This window comes from Chanodichthys erythropterus, chromosome 4 (assembly GCF_024489055.1).
Source record: "Chanodichthys erythropterus isolate Z2021 chromosome 4, ASM2448905v1, whole genome shotgun sequence".
NCBI lineage: Eukaryota > Metazoa > Chordata > Actinopteri > Cypriniformes > Xenocyprididae > Chanodichthys > Chanodichthys erythropterus.
In genome coordinates this window covers 22,625,337-22,640,866 of record NC_090224.1, presented here as the reverse complement: position 1 = coordinate 22,640,866, position 15,530 = coordinate 22,625,337, and the positions used below count along the sequence as shown (strand labels likewise).

Here is a 15,530-nt window from a genome sequence, read left to right as displayed (position 1 = left end):
TAGCAGCTTAAATTAATATACTTATTCAGTGTGAGAGTTTCTATTTCCCTGCATTAATATATTGTATTTAATGCATTTGTGTGTGTTACCCTCAATAATAATGTTAGTTTTAAAGGGTGATGAAACCGTGTTTTATTTTTGAAAAATGCTACAAAAGTGGAGAACAAGAGTTTTATTTTGTTCTCATTGAGTTAAAAGCATTAAAGATTCCCACAAATGCATGCTGCACTTCATTGTTACATGCAACAAAATCATCAAATATATTATACATGCTTTTGTAAGCTCGCTGTAAATGATAAAGAAAAATACATGCATATACTGCGACAGCAATAATTTAATGCACAGACATTGTGCATCAAATATATACATATGTGAACACACTGTAGTATTTGTAATACATTTTGAGACTTTATTCAGTCAATTATATTAAGTATGAGCTCTAAGAGGAAGTGAACACTTTTTATTATGGTAATTAGAGCATGGTGTGAACGCACCTCGAGACACAGATGAGTCATATATGTGTTATAGTTGTCTTTTCAGAATCATGGGAGAACCGTGATCTCCATTTTAAACTTAAAAAAATGCTGCCGTCTATTTAAAAATATTTAATAATTTGAATTAATTATTTTCTTTAAAAAAATCAATTTTAATGAATGATTCAATGACTCACTCATAAAGACTTCACTTGTTTCATTACTGGATGAATCAGCGTTTTTGAATTAATCTCTTGATTCAATGACAAATACAGGCGTAACGATGTAATTGATACAATATTTATTTGAAGTGTCAAGTTTGGTGATTTACTCTATTTTGATCTCTACTGTAGACATCAGTGTTTATATCTGAACTATAAACTTTTATCCAAGGACTTCTGTGATCATCTGAATGATTGTAAGACGGAAATAATGATACTGTGTGGTTGAAAAAACTGTTTGTGAAGATGTTAATTCAGCATTCTATAAGTGTAATCGATTGATGATTGGTGTGTGATTTGATTGCAGCTCCTGGAGCTGTTTGATAGTGAAGACCCTCGAGAGCGTGACTTTCTGAAGACGACTCTCCATCGCATCTACGGAAAGTTCCTGGGTCTCAGAGCTTACATCAGGAAACAGATTAATAACATTTTCTATAGGTGAGACTCGCGTGATCTTAAAAAAAAAAAACTGTATAACTATATAACGTCCAGATCATGAAATTAATTAATATTGTTTCACTGCCCACATGGTCTTGATTACATTAGATGAAATGTTGTTTCAGAAGCAGTTTGATGTTTTGAAATATTTTTTTTTTCCTTTGGAATAATGTGAACTTATTTTAATGAATAGTTAATTATGATTCCATGACTTTTAAAGAGCCTGCTGTCTGCATTATGGGTTTTCTGTTATAATTATTTTTCTGCAGATTATCTGATTTTTATCTCCATGCAGGTTCATCTATGAAACCGAGCATCATAACGGAATAGCCGAACTACTGGAAATATTAGGAAGGTATGAAACATTTTTTTTTCTCAATAAAATCTATTTCTGCTCTCACGTTGAAGCTGTTACACACACACACACACACACACACTTGTGACCAAGAACTAATTTGATGTAATATTATTGTGCCAAATCTATGGAATCTTGTTTCCGCCTCAGAATAAAAAAATAAAAAAGGTAACTGCTACTTTTTCTCTCACAAACTTTTTTCTTAGAATTCTGACTTTATATCTCGCAATTCTGAGTTTATATCTGAACTTGCAAGTTCCGCAAGTTAGAACTGCATGTCGTGAAGTTGGGATTGTGATTTGCAAAGTCGAAATTGCGGGATTTAAACCCTGTCGTGAGATGTAATGTTGGAATTGCGAGACGTAAAGTCAGAATTGCGAGATGTAAAGTCAGAATTGCGAGATGTAAAGTCGGAATTGCGAGTCGCAAAGTTGGAATAGTCGGTCGCAAAGTCGGAATTGTGGGTTGTAAATTTGGAATTGCGATGTAAACTCAATTGCGTGATGTAAAGGCGGAATGGCGGGTCGCAAAGGCGGAATGGCGGGTCGCAAAGGCGGAATGGCGGGTCGCAAAGGCGGAATGGCGGGCCGCAAAGGCGGAATGGCGGGCCGCAAAGGCGGAATGGCGGGCCGCAAAGGCGGAATGGCGGGCCGCAAAGGCGGAATGGCGGGCCGCAAAGGCGGAATGGCGGGTCGCAAAGGCGGAATGGCGGGTCGCAAAGGCGGAATGGCGGGCCGCAAAGGCGGAATGGCGGGCCGCAAAGGCGGAATGGCGGGCCGCAAAGGCGGAATGGCGGGCCGCAAAGGCCGAGTCGCTAAGTCGGAAATGCGAGAGAAACTCAATTGCGAGTCGTAAAGTCCGAGTCGCTAAGTCGGAAATTGCGAGTCATTGAGAAATTGAGACGTAAATTTGGGGTTGCAAGAAATAAAGACTTATATTTTTTCAAATTTTTATTCAGCGGTGGAAACAAGGTTCCATACATAAGTTCTACGAGAGCAGTAAGACACTTGAGGCCGTGTATTAGTGGTTTCAAACACTGGTTTACAGTTTACATACATGTTCATGATCTGATGTTCGTTTGAGTTTTAGTGTGTCTTAAGCCTCATTCACGATGAAGTCTTTGTTATTATTGGCTGTTTCAGAATGATCCATGTGTCTTTCTTTCTCTTTCTCACCAGCATAATCAACGGTTTTGCCTTACCGCTGAAAGAAGAGCACAAAATCTTCCTTTTAAAAGTTTTGTTACCTTTGCATAAAGTGAAGTCACTCAGTGTTTATCACCCACAGGTACGACCACTGTGTGTACATTATTTATTTATTTATTTTATTTTTAATTGTATTTTTGTAACTAAAGATACAATTAGAAATAATGCAGAAGATCTCTGTTTACGTTTCATTCTAACTAAGCACATTTTTCATATTTGTACTGTGGTTAAAAAATAAAAATTCATATACATATATAAATGCATTAATATTTATAAAAAATTGTATTTGTCTTGTATTACTTGAATTCAGCATAAATTACATTAGATTGTCATTAAGAAAAATGTTCATTCAGAAAAATTGGAATTAAAAACAAACTCAAAAGTGAAACATCCATATGTGTCTTAAAATTGGATTTGCGAGTCTTAAATTCGGAATTGTGAGTCGCAAAGTCGGAATTGCGAGATGTAAAGTCGGGATTGCGAGATGATGTAAAGTCGGGATTGCGAGATGATGTAAAGTCGGGATTGCGAGATGATGTAAAGTCGGGATTGCGAGATGATGTAAAGTCGGGATTGCGAGATGATGTAAAGTCGGGATTGCGAGATGATGTAAAGTCGGGATTGCGAGATGATGTAAAGTCGGGATTGCGAGATGATGTAAAGTCGGGATTGCGAGATGATGTAAAGTCGGGATTGCGAGATGATGTAAAGTCGGGATTGCGAGATGATGTAAAGTCGGGATTGCGAGATGATGTAAAGTCGGGATTGCGAGATGATGTAAAGTCGGGATTGCGAGATGATGTAAAGTCGGGATTGCGAGATGATGTAAAGTCGGGATTGCGAGATGATGTAAAGTCGGGATTGCGAGATGATGTAAAGTCGGGATTGCGAGATGATGTAAAGTCGGGATTGCGAGATGATGTAAAGTCGGGATTGCGAGATGATGTAAAGTCGGGATTGCGAGATGATGTAAAGTCGGGATTGCGAGATGATGTAAAGTCGGGATTGCGAGATGATGTAAAGTCGGGATTGCGAGATGATGTAAAGTCGGGATTGCGAGATGATGTAAAGTCGGGATTGCGAGATGATGTAAAGTCGGGATTGCGAGATGATGTAAAGTCGGGATTGCGAGATGTAAACAACTTTTATGTGTACTGTTTAAAAAATATAAATTCAAATATATATATATATATATATATATATATATATATATATATATATATATAAATATAAATGCATTATTATTTAAAAAAAAATTATTTGTCTCGTATTACTTGAATTCAGCATAAATTACATTAGATTGTCATTAAGAAAGATGTTCATTCAGAAAAATTGGAATTGAAAACAAACTCAAAAGTGAAACATCCATATGTATTATTGAGGATTTTGTCAAATTATCATAAAATTAATGTCCTAATATATATAAAAAAAAAAAAACTTAATGATTCTAAAAAAGGTTTTATTTTCTTAACCCAAAATATAATTTCTTCCTCCTCATTTTTGTGGCGTGATATGAAGAGTATTTTCATTGTGATGGCTGTGGTTTGTCACTGACCCTGATGTTGTGACGTTTCAGCTGGCTTACTGTGTGGTGCAGTTTCTAGAGAAGGACAGCACACTTACTGAGCCGGTGGGTTTCAGCACCATCTTGTGTTCACTCTCTGTATCCTGTCAGCTCTTATAAAGCTGTAACTGCTTCATGAACATGTTTATGTTTTTATTCCTGCTTAGAAGAGAGGCAAAGCACATATATGTTATTTTGGGTGATTCTTTCATACATTTCTGTCATCATTTACTCATCTTCACGTTGTTCCAGATCTGTATGACTGTTTTGTGGGCTTCATATTTTATGTGTTTTGATGTTCTTTGCTTGTTTGTCAGGTGGTGATGGCTCTTCTGAAGTACTGGCCAAAGACTCACAGTCCAAAGGAAGTGATGTTTCTGAACGAGCTGGAAGAGATTCTGGACGTCATCGAGCCCTCAGAGTTTGTCAAAGTGATGGAGCCGCTCTTCAGACAGCTGGCCAAATGCGTCTCCAGTCCACATTTCCAGGTCTGCTCATTAATTAAAGCAGAAAGTCAATTCAATGTCATTCCATCTCGCTTACATGCGTGTGATCCTCAGGTTGCAGAGCGAGCTCTCTACTACTGGAACAACGAGTACATCATGAGTTTAATCAGTGACAACGCTGCGCGGATCCTGCCCATCATGTTCCCGTCGCTGTACCGAAACTCCAAAACCCACTGGAATAAGTGAGTCACGCTGTTTACAAGTTCAGCTGCAGCGATGCTTATTTTGGTGAATTAGAACCCCACTGATTATTGAGAATATTGACTAATAAATAAACGAGTAACTTGAAATGTAACCCATTTTGAAGGGTCTTTTCACATGCAAAGAGGCTAGCCAATTATAAGAGAGCTCATTTACATATAGAAGTCCTACAAACCTGTTTAACCGCAAAGATCAGAGGGGGTGGAAAATGAAAACTACACTACCAGTCAAACGTTTGGAAACATTACTATTTTTAATGTTTTTGAATTAAGTCTCTTATGCTCATTAAGGCTGCATTTATTTCATAATAACTACAGAAAAAACAGTAATATTGTGAAATATTATTACAAATTAAAATTATGGTTTTCTATTTTAATTTTACTTTAGAATATAATTTATTTCCGTGATCAAAGCTGAATTTTCAGCATCATTACTCCAGTCTTCAGTGTCACATGATCCTTCAGAAATCATTCTAATATGATGATTTGATGCTCAGGAAACATTTATGATTATTATCAATGTTTTTTTTTGGAACCCGTGATACTTTTTCAGGATTCATTGATGAATAAAAGGTTAAAAAGAACAGCATTTATTCAAAATATAAATCTTTTACTATCACTATCAATTTAACACATCCGTGCTGAATAAAAGTATTAATTTCTTTCAAAAAAACTTTTGAACGGTAGCGTATATTGTTACAAAACATTTCTATTTTAAATAAATGCTGATATTTAACTTTTTATTAATCAAAGAATCCTGAAAAAGTGTCTCGGGTTATAAAATAATATTAAGCAGCACAACTGTTTCCAACATTGATAATAAATCATAATATCAGAATGATTTCTGAAGGATCATGTGACACTGAAGACTGGAGTAATGATGCTGAAAATTCAGCTTTGATCACGGAAATAAATTACACTTTAAAGTATATTAAAATAGAAAACCATCATTTTAAATGATGATAATATTTCACAATATTATTGTTTTTTCCTGTATTTATGATTAAATAAATGCAGCCTTAAAGAGACTTCATTCAAAAGCATTAAAAATAGTAATGTTTCCAAACTTTTGACCGGTAGTGTATATATCAAAATTAATTTATGACTTTTTGATAAAGAAATGTATATTTGCACAATGTGTGTGTGTATTTATTTTTAATGTTTTTAAAAGAAGTCTCTTCTGCTCCCCAATGCTGCATTTATTTGATTTAAAAATACCAAAAATAAAATAAAATAATAAAATTGTGAAATATTTTTACAATGTAAAACAACTGTTTTCTATGTGAATATATAGTAAAGTGTAATTTATATCCAGTGATCAAAGCTGAATTTTCAGCATCATTACTCCAGTCTTCAGTGTCACATGATCCTTCAGAAATCATTCTAATATGCTGTTCAGCTTGTTTGATGAAGAGATTTTAACATTGTCATATGATGAATAAACAGCGCTTCCTCTTCCTGTTGTCAGGACGATCCACGGGCTGATCTATAACGCTCTGAAGCTGTTCATGGAGATGAACCAGAAGCTGTTTGACGACTGTACGCAGCAGTTCAGAGCAGAGAAGAACAAGTAGGAAGCACTTACTCAGACTTTCACAGTCAAGCTTGCTGATGTTCTCCCGCGTGTTGCTAAATATTTCCTTTCTCTGTGTAAATTAGAGAAAAGGCGAAGTGGAAAGAGCGTGAGGAGGCGTGGATAAAGATCGAGAACCTCGCCAAATCAAACCCACAGGTAAAGCGCTCTGATATCGTGTCGTGTGGGCATGAAGAACCCAGATCTGCAAATAACACAGCTTATATAATAGACATTTTCATTTATTTCAGATTAAATATCTTTATTGGCTGTTTCTGCTTTAGTTTCTCATGTACATCGACTCCTCCAGCCTCAGCAGTCCGATGGATATGGAGACGGACGGGCCGACAATTGATGATGTCATGATGCTAAAGAAGACCGTAGAAGAAGAAGCCACTCAGGTAAAAGGGCTTCAAAGAAGGTTATTTGATCAAAAATACAGTAAAAATAGTAAATCGTTTTATTTTTCTGACAATTTGAAGCGTAAATGAAGCTGTAAATATATATTCTGTTCAAAGATATAATGTAGACTGCCTGTCAAAAGTTTGAAATAATTAAGATTAAGATCTTCTGCTCACTAAGACTGCATTTATTTGATCAAAAATACAGTAAAAATTGTGAAATATTTTTAGAATGTAAATCAGCTGTTTTCTATTTTAATATACTTTAAAATATAATTTATTCCTGTGATCAAAGCTGAATTTTCAGCATCATTACTCCAGTGTTCAGTGTCACATGATCCTTCAGAAATCATTCTGATATGATGATTTGCTGCTCAAGAAACATTTATGATTATTATCAATGTTGAAAATATTAAAAACAAATAAACATTTCATGATGTTATTTGAGAAAAACACATTTTTCAAATACACACTGAAACTCAAAGCTCACTCAAGTTCACTACAACCCTTCAAAATAAAAGTCCATTTTTTAACTCGAAGAAATTGACAGAATTTTTATTTTTTACTTTTGAATAATAATAATAATTATTATTATTATTAATATTTAAACCTTTTAAAAATATATATTTTTTGTCTGTTTTAATTTAGTAAATCTCTGTTGTGCAGCACTTTAACAATTAAATAATGTTATAAAATGTAATCAAACGAAAATTTTACAACTTTTATGTTTTGGCAAAATTTTATGCATTAATTTCATTACCACCTTTTTTATATTATATTTGTATTAAATCATAAAATCCAGAAGAATGAAGTCAAACTAGAATTTCTAAATTTTAATAAATTACTAATGATAAATATAAATTGTTAATCTAATCCATAATGAGTTATTACATTTTTTTGATTATTGAAATTTGAATAAACAAAGCAAACAAATGATTACAAGTTTGTTATAATAAAGCATTTGTTCAACAACAACAACAAAAACCTGAATGTTTTTATAAGTCATTTTAACTGATGATGATAATAATAATAATAATTGATTGTCCATAATACCGTGATATTTTTTTAGATGGTTATCATACCGTGAAAATCTCATACCGTTACAACCCTAGTACATCGTTTGATTTCATGTTGACTTTAAATTAGAATATGAACTGTTTTAAAGGGATAGTTCACCCAAAAATGAAAATTCTGTCATAATTTACTCACCCCTAATTTGTTCCCAACCTGTATGAGTTTCTAAAGGAAGATATTTTGAAGAATATCTGTAAAAAATACTTTGGAAAGTCAATGGTGTCCAACAACTATTTAGTTAGAAACAATCTTATTTTGTGTTCAGCAGAAGAAAGAAACTCATAAAGGGTGTGGAACAACTTGAGGGAGAGTAAATGATGACAGAATCTTCATTTTTGAGAGACAGCTAATATTCAGTAATATTTCATTATTAATTTGACTGCACTGACACTATTGGATGAATATTGATCTGAATAATGACACTATATAGAGCTGCTTTACAGTGAAGTTTGCTTATTTTCCTGTTTATCACTGTGAAGCTGCTTTCAATCAATCTGTATTGGCATAAATATTTGCTTTTGGGTCATTCCGTGTCAAATCAACCAAATTTTGGAAATTTCCCCGGTTAAAATTTTTGATTGTGTTAATATTTTCCCTGAAGAAAGACAAACATAAATGCGATGAAAGCCAAAATATTAAAAGTCACAGATGTATATTTGGTGAGTAATCCTCTATTCTGTAGAGGGGGTCAAAATGACCATTTTCAGCAAATTAGAGGAGTTTAAAAATGACTTTAGAAAGATTGGCAGCAAAGATTGGTAGATCTATTAGTAAAATCTGTTGACTCTTATCAATATTTGTTTCATTATGTGTTCTTTGCCTCAAGTTTGCATATCTGTAACTCAAGAAGTTTTAAAGCTATCTTAATATCCTTTTAGGTTCTGGTTCTTAACAAACTTTTCTTTTGAAATCTTAATTTTAAAGGCTCTTGATGGTTCAATGCCAAAGATATGGAGATCTTGATGTGGCTCCATGAGTAAATTGTACACATTTTCAGTGGTCAAAAACCAAATCTGAGTCACTTTGCATATAGATGATACTTTTTTATTTTAAAAAGGAATATCTGAAGAACAAATAATGTTGAAACTAGAAATATATCTCGTGTTTTTCTATCAACTCAATTGCATAGAACATTCCTGAGTGTCATAAATATTCCTTTTCTAAAGTTCACATGCCTGTAACTCTAAAACTATTCAAGATATCTTAAGATCCTTCTAGATTCTCATTCCTACTTAACTTTCCATTTAAAATCTTAATTTTCGAGGCCCTATATAGTTCATTCCCATAGATATGGGGATCTCAAAGCAGCTCCATGTTCAAATTGTTGATTTTTACCCATTTTCAGTGATCGAAAACCAAATGTTTCTCACATTGAGATCCTCATATCTATGGGACTGAACTATATAGGGCCTTGAAAATGAATATTTCAAAAGAAAAGTTTATTAAAAAATGAATCTAGAAGAGTTACAGGCATGCAAACTTGAGGCAAAGAACACAAGAAGTGCTTTTCTGCCATTTTTGAGCGGTCACTGTTGGCATATAATGAAACAAATATTGATAAAGTCAACAGATTTTACTAATAGATCTACCAATCTTTGTGTAAAAATAAAATAATGATGCTGCCATCTTTCTAAAGTCATTTTTACACTCATCTAATTTGGTGAAAATGGTCATTTTGACCCCCTCTACAGAATAGAGGATTACTCAATAAATATACATCTGTGATGTTTAATATTTTGCTTTCATCACTATTTATGTTTGTCTTTCTACACAAAAAATATGAACAAAATCAAAAATTTGAGCCGGGGACCTCTGGTTGAGTTGACCCTTTTGCCAATTGGACAAACACAATAAAATGATGTTTAGTTGCGACTGTGATTTCATGGTGTTTTATTCTCTCTGCGCAGCTCCACAGAGACCAGCGTAAGGAACGGCCCCTGATGCGCCGCAAGTCCGAGCTTCCTCAGGACACGTCCATGATGAAGGCCCTGGAGACGCACCGGCGCGCGGAGGACATGATCGGCACCCAGGACAGCCACTAGAGGACCACAGACGCCCAGAACCAAACCCAGCCCAGTCTCGCCCCGTCGCGTTCGGCACCGACGGCAGCAGCGGCGCAGGACGGCCCCGGTGTGACCCACAAACACACACAGCCAGTTCTGCCCTCCAGAAGCCACCGCACCGGAGTCCGTCCCCCATCCAGACCCCCTCAACCCGCGCTAATCTAGTCCCGTCTCACCCTCGGGTCCGTCTTCTTCCGCTTTCCTTCTTTTAAGCTGTTACGTGCCTCTGCACCGACTGGAAGAGCGCTTGACGCGACTGCGTTCGGAGCGAGCGAACGATTCTCAGGTTGTTCGGAGGGCCGAGAGAGCAGCGCTGATTTTTGGGCCGACGTCTCGCTTTCTTTCGGTGTCTTTTATGTATGAAATGTCATTTTAGTCTGCGATGATAGGGTCCGTCACTCGCCAGTGCAAATACCCTTCCGTTTTTGTCAAGAAACTTGGCAATAAGTTCGTCCGGGGAGATTTTGGTTGTTCAAACAATGGTGAAATGGCCTTACGGTGGTTAATTTCTTTTTCCCAACAGGCAATATTAAACGTATTAAACCCAGTTATGTGTGCGTTTTTCTGACCGAGCCTTCGTTTGCATAGAGTGCCTTTTTAGATAAAGGAAACCTTTTATTTTAAGTCTGAAATTTGCTACTTTGGCTTCATGCACGCGACGTCAAAATGCGTTTCGCCCAACAAAAGTCAGAAAACTTCTCCTGATAAACTTGAACTGGACTGTCCGAATCCCTCTGAACCATTGTTTGAACTTCCATTCGGTTGGAGCTACGGTGCAGTTCTCTTTCTGCGTTTCCCGTATGTCTGTGACGTGATTTCTTTTTTTTTAAGACGCTTGCAGGTTTTTATTCTCGGCCCTTGTTGATGCTTGTTGATGTTCGATTTGAATGTGCAAATTTAACTAGATATAGACAAATGCATTATTTTTCTCTCTCCCAACCTTTCTCTGTTTTTAATTTAAATCTTATCTTTTGGCTGTAGTGCTAAAAACAATTAATTTCTCCTCCCGAAAATGCCGAAGTGTCGATAGCATAACTTTTTTCCCTCTGGAAGCTTTTATTGTGGTGAATTTCACTTTCCGTTTCGTTTCATGAAAGAAAAATACAACAGCAAAGTGTCCTTTAGTATGCATCCCCCTACTAAATGGCTTCATCTGATATTGTACATATTATGTACTGTTATGATCCATCTATTATTGAATGGTAGATCTCTTATTTTGTACAAATTTTCTTGTGTACAGATGAAAACCGTTATTAGCCACTTGCAGACAGTTGGTGTTTGACAGACTTCTGTAACTGCGTTAGAAATGTTTAGAGTTTAATTTCTAATGTTTTTTTTTTTACTATTTGTAATTGAGAACTTTTCTGTCTCTGCATTCAGCTGTCTGATGAGATCATCATAAATAGCCTTCATATGTGCTTTTCTCCAAATCTCAAGTGGTATATGTCTATATACAGGAAATAAAGAAAACGTGTTTTATATTTTCATCTTAGAAGAACGTGTTCATTGTATTCTGTTGACTGTATGCGTTTGAATTACCTTTTGATTATTATATTTTAAGCTTTTGAAGACTTTTCTCGTCCACTGCGTCCAATTTTCACTTTTAGTTTGAATGGATTTTTGGATTTTGAGTGCAGAAATCATTTGATTTGAAGCTCTTCATAATTGGAATTGAAAATAAAAGTAGGTGGTGAACATTTTATTTACTTTTAATTTTTTAAAATTACAGTTGTGATGGGTGATTCTAACTTTATCGGGAAACTGTGCTTAATTGCCGTAAACATTTTACAATACAAAAAAGCTTCATTCTCTTAAAATAGGCTTTTGATGATTTTTGGCATGAAGAAGTTTGTGATCCACCCTATAAAATAGTGCTTAAAGATCATTATTTCATGTTTTAAAGCAATATAAACAAAGGTTATTATAAACTAAAACCTTAAAAAAAAAAAAAAAACATTTGTTACTTGAAATAAAATAAATGTTAACTGAAGTAAATATCTAACTTTATGTACTACAATAACCAAAAACTGAAATTAACAACATATAATTACAAATGCAACTACATACAAACATTAAACTAATAAAAAATGACAAAAACTAGAGAAAATGAAAAGTATAAAACGACTTTCAAAATATTTATTAAAAACTAGTATCTTGATGATAAAATAACATTGATGTAAAGTCCACAAAATTTCACAGTATTGCATTAAATAATTAAGTTTCCTGCCCTGCTGTGCCACCCTATGGTTTCCTTCAATCATACTTAAAGGGTTAGTTCACCCAAAAATGAAAATTCAGTCATTAATTACTCACCCTCATGCTGTTCCACACCCGTAAGACCTTCGTTCATCTTCTGAACACAAATTAAGATATTTTTGATGAAATCTGATGTCTCAGTGAGGCCAAATATGAAAAAAAAAAAAAAAAAGACTTCTATAGTGATGGTTGATTTCAAAACACTGCTTCAGGAAGCTTTGGAGCATTATGAATCAACGTGTCCAATCAGCGGTTCGGAGCATGAAAGTCACGTGATTTCAGCAGTTTGACACGCGATCTGAATCATGATTCGACACACAAGATTAATTTATGCTCCGAAGCTTCCTGAAGCAGTGTTTTGAAATCGGCCATCACTAAAGTATTTATTTTTTTATTTTTTTTGGCGCACCAAAAATATTCTCGTCACTTTATAATGTTAATATTGAACCACTGTACTCACATGAACTGAATTCAATAGGTTTTTAGTACATTAATGGATCTTGAGAGAGGAAATGTCATTTCTGGCTATGCATCGGATTTCATCAAAAATATCTTAATTTGTGTTCTGAAGATTAATGAAGGTCTTACGGGTGTGGAACAGCATGAGGGTGAGTAATAAATGACAGAATTTTCATTTTTGGTGAACTAACCCTTTAAAGTTCACACAAAAAAAAAAAATAAATATATATATATATATATTTGGGTGAACTGTTCCTTTAAAAGACGCAATCAATCTCGATTAAATGCGAGGCATGTTGACTTAAACATGTTAAACATGTTGACATGTTTTTTTTTTTTTTTTAGTAGACCGGTCACCTTCAAAAAATATAAATCTGTCGACACAAGTAAAGAAGTATTTATGTTATTTTTCTTTACGTCATTTATTTTTCCGTGTGACATTCAACTTTGGGTGAAAACGTCATCAGATGCCTGCTCTCGTCCAATCACGCACCTGACTGAAGCAGCGCGCGCATCGACTCTGACGGAAATGGCGCGCTTTTCTGAGGTAAGGCAATTTTAATTCATTATGAACTGTTATATCAATAATTACATTAAAATGCGCAGCTATAATCGAGCCACAGTCTCGTTCTCTCTTACACATCGTGTAATGGAATATTTGAATGGATTGGATGCACTTCGAACGGCACTTTTCGACACCTGAGGTAATTGTAGCCCAATTAAAGTCACCTCATTGAATCAAAATCAACGATTCTTCTTATTATTTTTTTAATGTTCATATTAAGTAGCCTATTTCAAGTCCTCCTGAGATTTCAAGCTAATATTTCAACAATTTAACAACACTGTGTCAAGGTTCTTTGATGTCAGTGGTCATCATAGTCATGGTCACATAAACAAAATATTGCAACTTTTTTAGCAAGTGTTTTTTATTTTAAAATGATTTATTTAAATTTCACATTCTTGTTATTTAACTAATTTTCATAAACTAATGAACATGCTGCAGTTCCCTCATGAACAACACTTTGGAAAACCTTAATTAATTGAGGGCATATTTATGCGTATGTTTGTGTATGCACACAGCCTTGGAAAGTATACTTCATTTGACTTGTACACCTACACAGATGTTCAACGCATGTGCAGTTTTGAGCTATTCATTTACACAACAATGGCGTTTTGGGAGCCTGAAAATGCAAACTTTTTAAAACGGGTTTCAAAGTGCAAGTTTTTGAAAACGATACTGTGATCGTCTCTGTGTAAACTACAGAAAACGCGAATTTGTGAAAACTCTGACATCATGCACGTGCTTATTACATGTTCAGTAGTGTTTCTTTACGCAGTGACATCGCCAACTACTGGCCTGGCATGAATAATACAGCGTTTTTATTAGTTTTCACGGATCCGTGTGAACGAAGATTGTTTTGACAACATTGTCATCAGAACGCGAAAAACACATTAAATTTTATTTATTTTTTTTCTTTTTCCCGTTTACATTTTTCTGGATTCTTTCTTTAATGGTCAAAATTAAATTTAAGTAAAAAGGCATGTCTAATTAGCCTAATCGAAATCATAAAACATACAATTTAACAACAATTTTAATACAAGTTGAACAAAAATTACATCCTCTTGAGATGCTTTCCCAAGACTTTAATGGCGACCACTTTTCATTAACACATTAAAACTATTTTTTTTTACTATCTTTTTGGCTTCATATATATATATATATATATATATATATATATATATATATATATATATATATGTTTAGAAGGTAAAATGCATTGTTTCATGCTGATTTTCAGGAGTTTTACACAAGTTTTACACTTTATTTAAACTTAATAAATGTCTTCTGAAAACGTCAATGTGAAACATTTACGTTTGCAGTGTTAAGTTTGCTAGTTAAATATGTTTGTAATGTACAATTTTTGGGTTTTCCAACTGCTGAAAGAAGGTTCAACCACATTGTCTTCAGATCAAAAAACCTATTCATAAAAAATGCATCACATCAGACTGAATGGGGCGAAAATGTTTTTGCCGTAGCAGCTCTCCACTGGGGAATACACGACCTCAAGAAGCTCGAAAGAAACCCAGAAAAAAGGACACAAGTCTTCGACTGGAAGATCCATCTTCAAGGAAGCAAATCCCACCGAAGAACCCCAGAGGAAGGACACGAGTCCAAGACCGAGACATCCATCTTCACAGAAACAAGTAATGCATCCCTGTATCAGTGTAGATTGCTGTAACAACTTCCTTCAAGAATAGATTTACTGTCTCAGCTCGGATAACAGATGATTACAGTACAAAGATCAAACATACGTCTATTGTGCCGTTCTGACAGCGGACAATTAATCAAACGTAAATTTGAGGCATACGATCGATACATATAAGCTAAATGAAACTAACCTGCTGAGTGGCTCTTGATAAACGTGAGGAGAAAAGGTTTAATTATGGACAAAACTCAATATGTGTTTGATGTATGAAGATAATCAATCTACGCAAACCGTTTTATACACTAAAACATATCATATATAGCTCAAAGGAAACATTAGAAAGACAAACGCAGCTTTTCATCACAAAACACAAGAGCGATTATGTGTTGCTAGGCTCTTCTGGTCCATCCTTTTTCCCACTTGGTTTATTGTAATATCGCTAATTACAATCCAATATTTATGGAAACTCAGAAACAGAAAATTTCACAAACGATTACAAAGAAAAGGCAAGTAACACATTGGATGAACCTTATAC

At 34.7% G+C, this 15,530-nt stretch overlaps 1 protein-coding gene across 3 annotated transcripts in view; it reads left to right on the top strand.

Annotated features, from left to right (window-relative positions):
* The window catches only part of ppp2r5cb (protein phosphatase 2, regulatory subunit B', gamma b), a 32,372-nt gene extending 20,769 nt beyond the window's left edge, over nt 1–11,603 (top strand). The window contains exons 7-16 of one of the 3 annotated variants that reach the window (XM_067384552.1): nt 1,002–1,132; nt 1,428–1,487; nt 2,666–2,774; nt 4,269–4,322; nt 4,574–4,744; nt 4,817–4,944; nt 6,431–6,532; nt 6,622–6,694; nt 6,820–6,936; nt 9,918–11,603. In XM_067384552.1, coding sequence (XP_067240653.1) covers nt 1,002–1,132; nt 1,428–1,487; nt 2,666–2,774; nt 4,269–4,322; nt 4,574–4,744; nt 4,817–4,944; nt 6,431–6,532; nt 6,622–6,694; nt 6,820–6,936; nt 9,918–10,052 — 1,080 coding nt within the window. In that variant the 3' untranslated portion in view covers nt 10,053–11,603. The remainder of the gene's footprint in view (nt 1–1,001; nt 1,133–1,427; nt 1,488–2,665; nt 2,775–4,268; nt 4,323–4,573; nt 4,745–4,816; nt 4,945–6,430; nt 6,533–6,621; nt 6,695–6,819; nt 6,937–9,917) is intronic. The other 2 variants (XM_067384553.1, XM_067384555.1) reach the window with 2 other exon arrangements.
* The last annotated feature ends 3,927 nt before the right edge of the window (nt 11,604–15,530 follow it).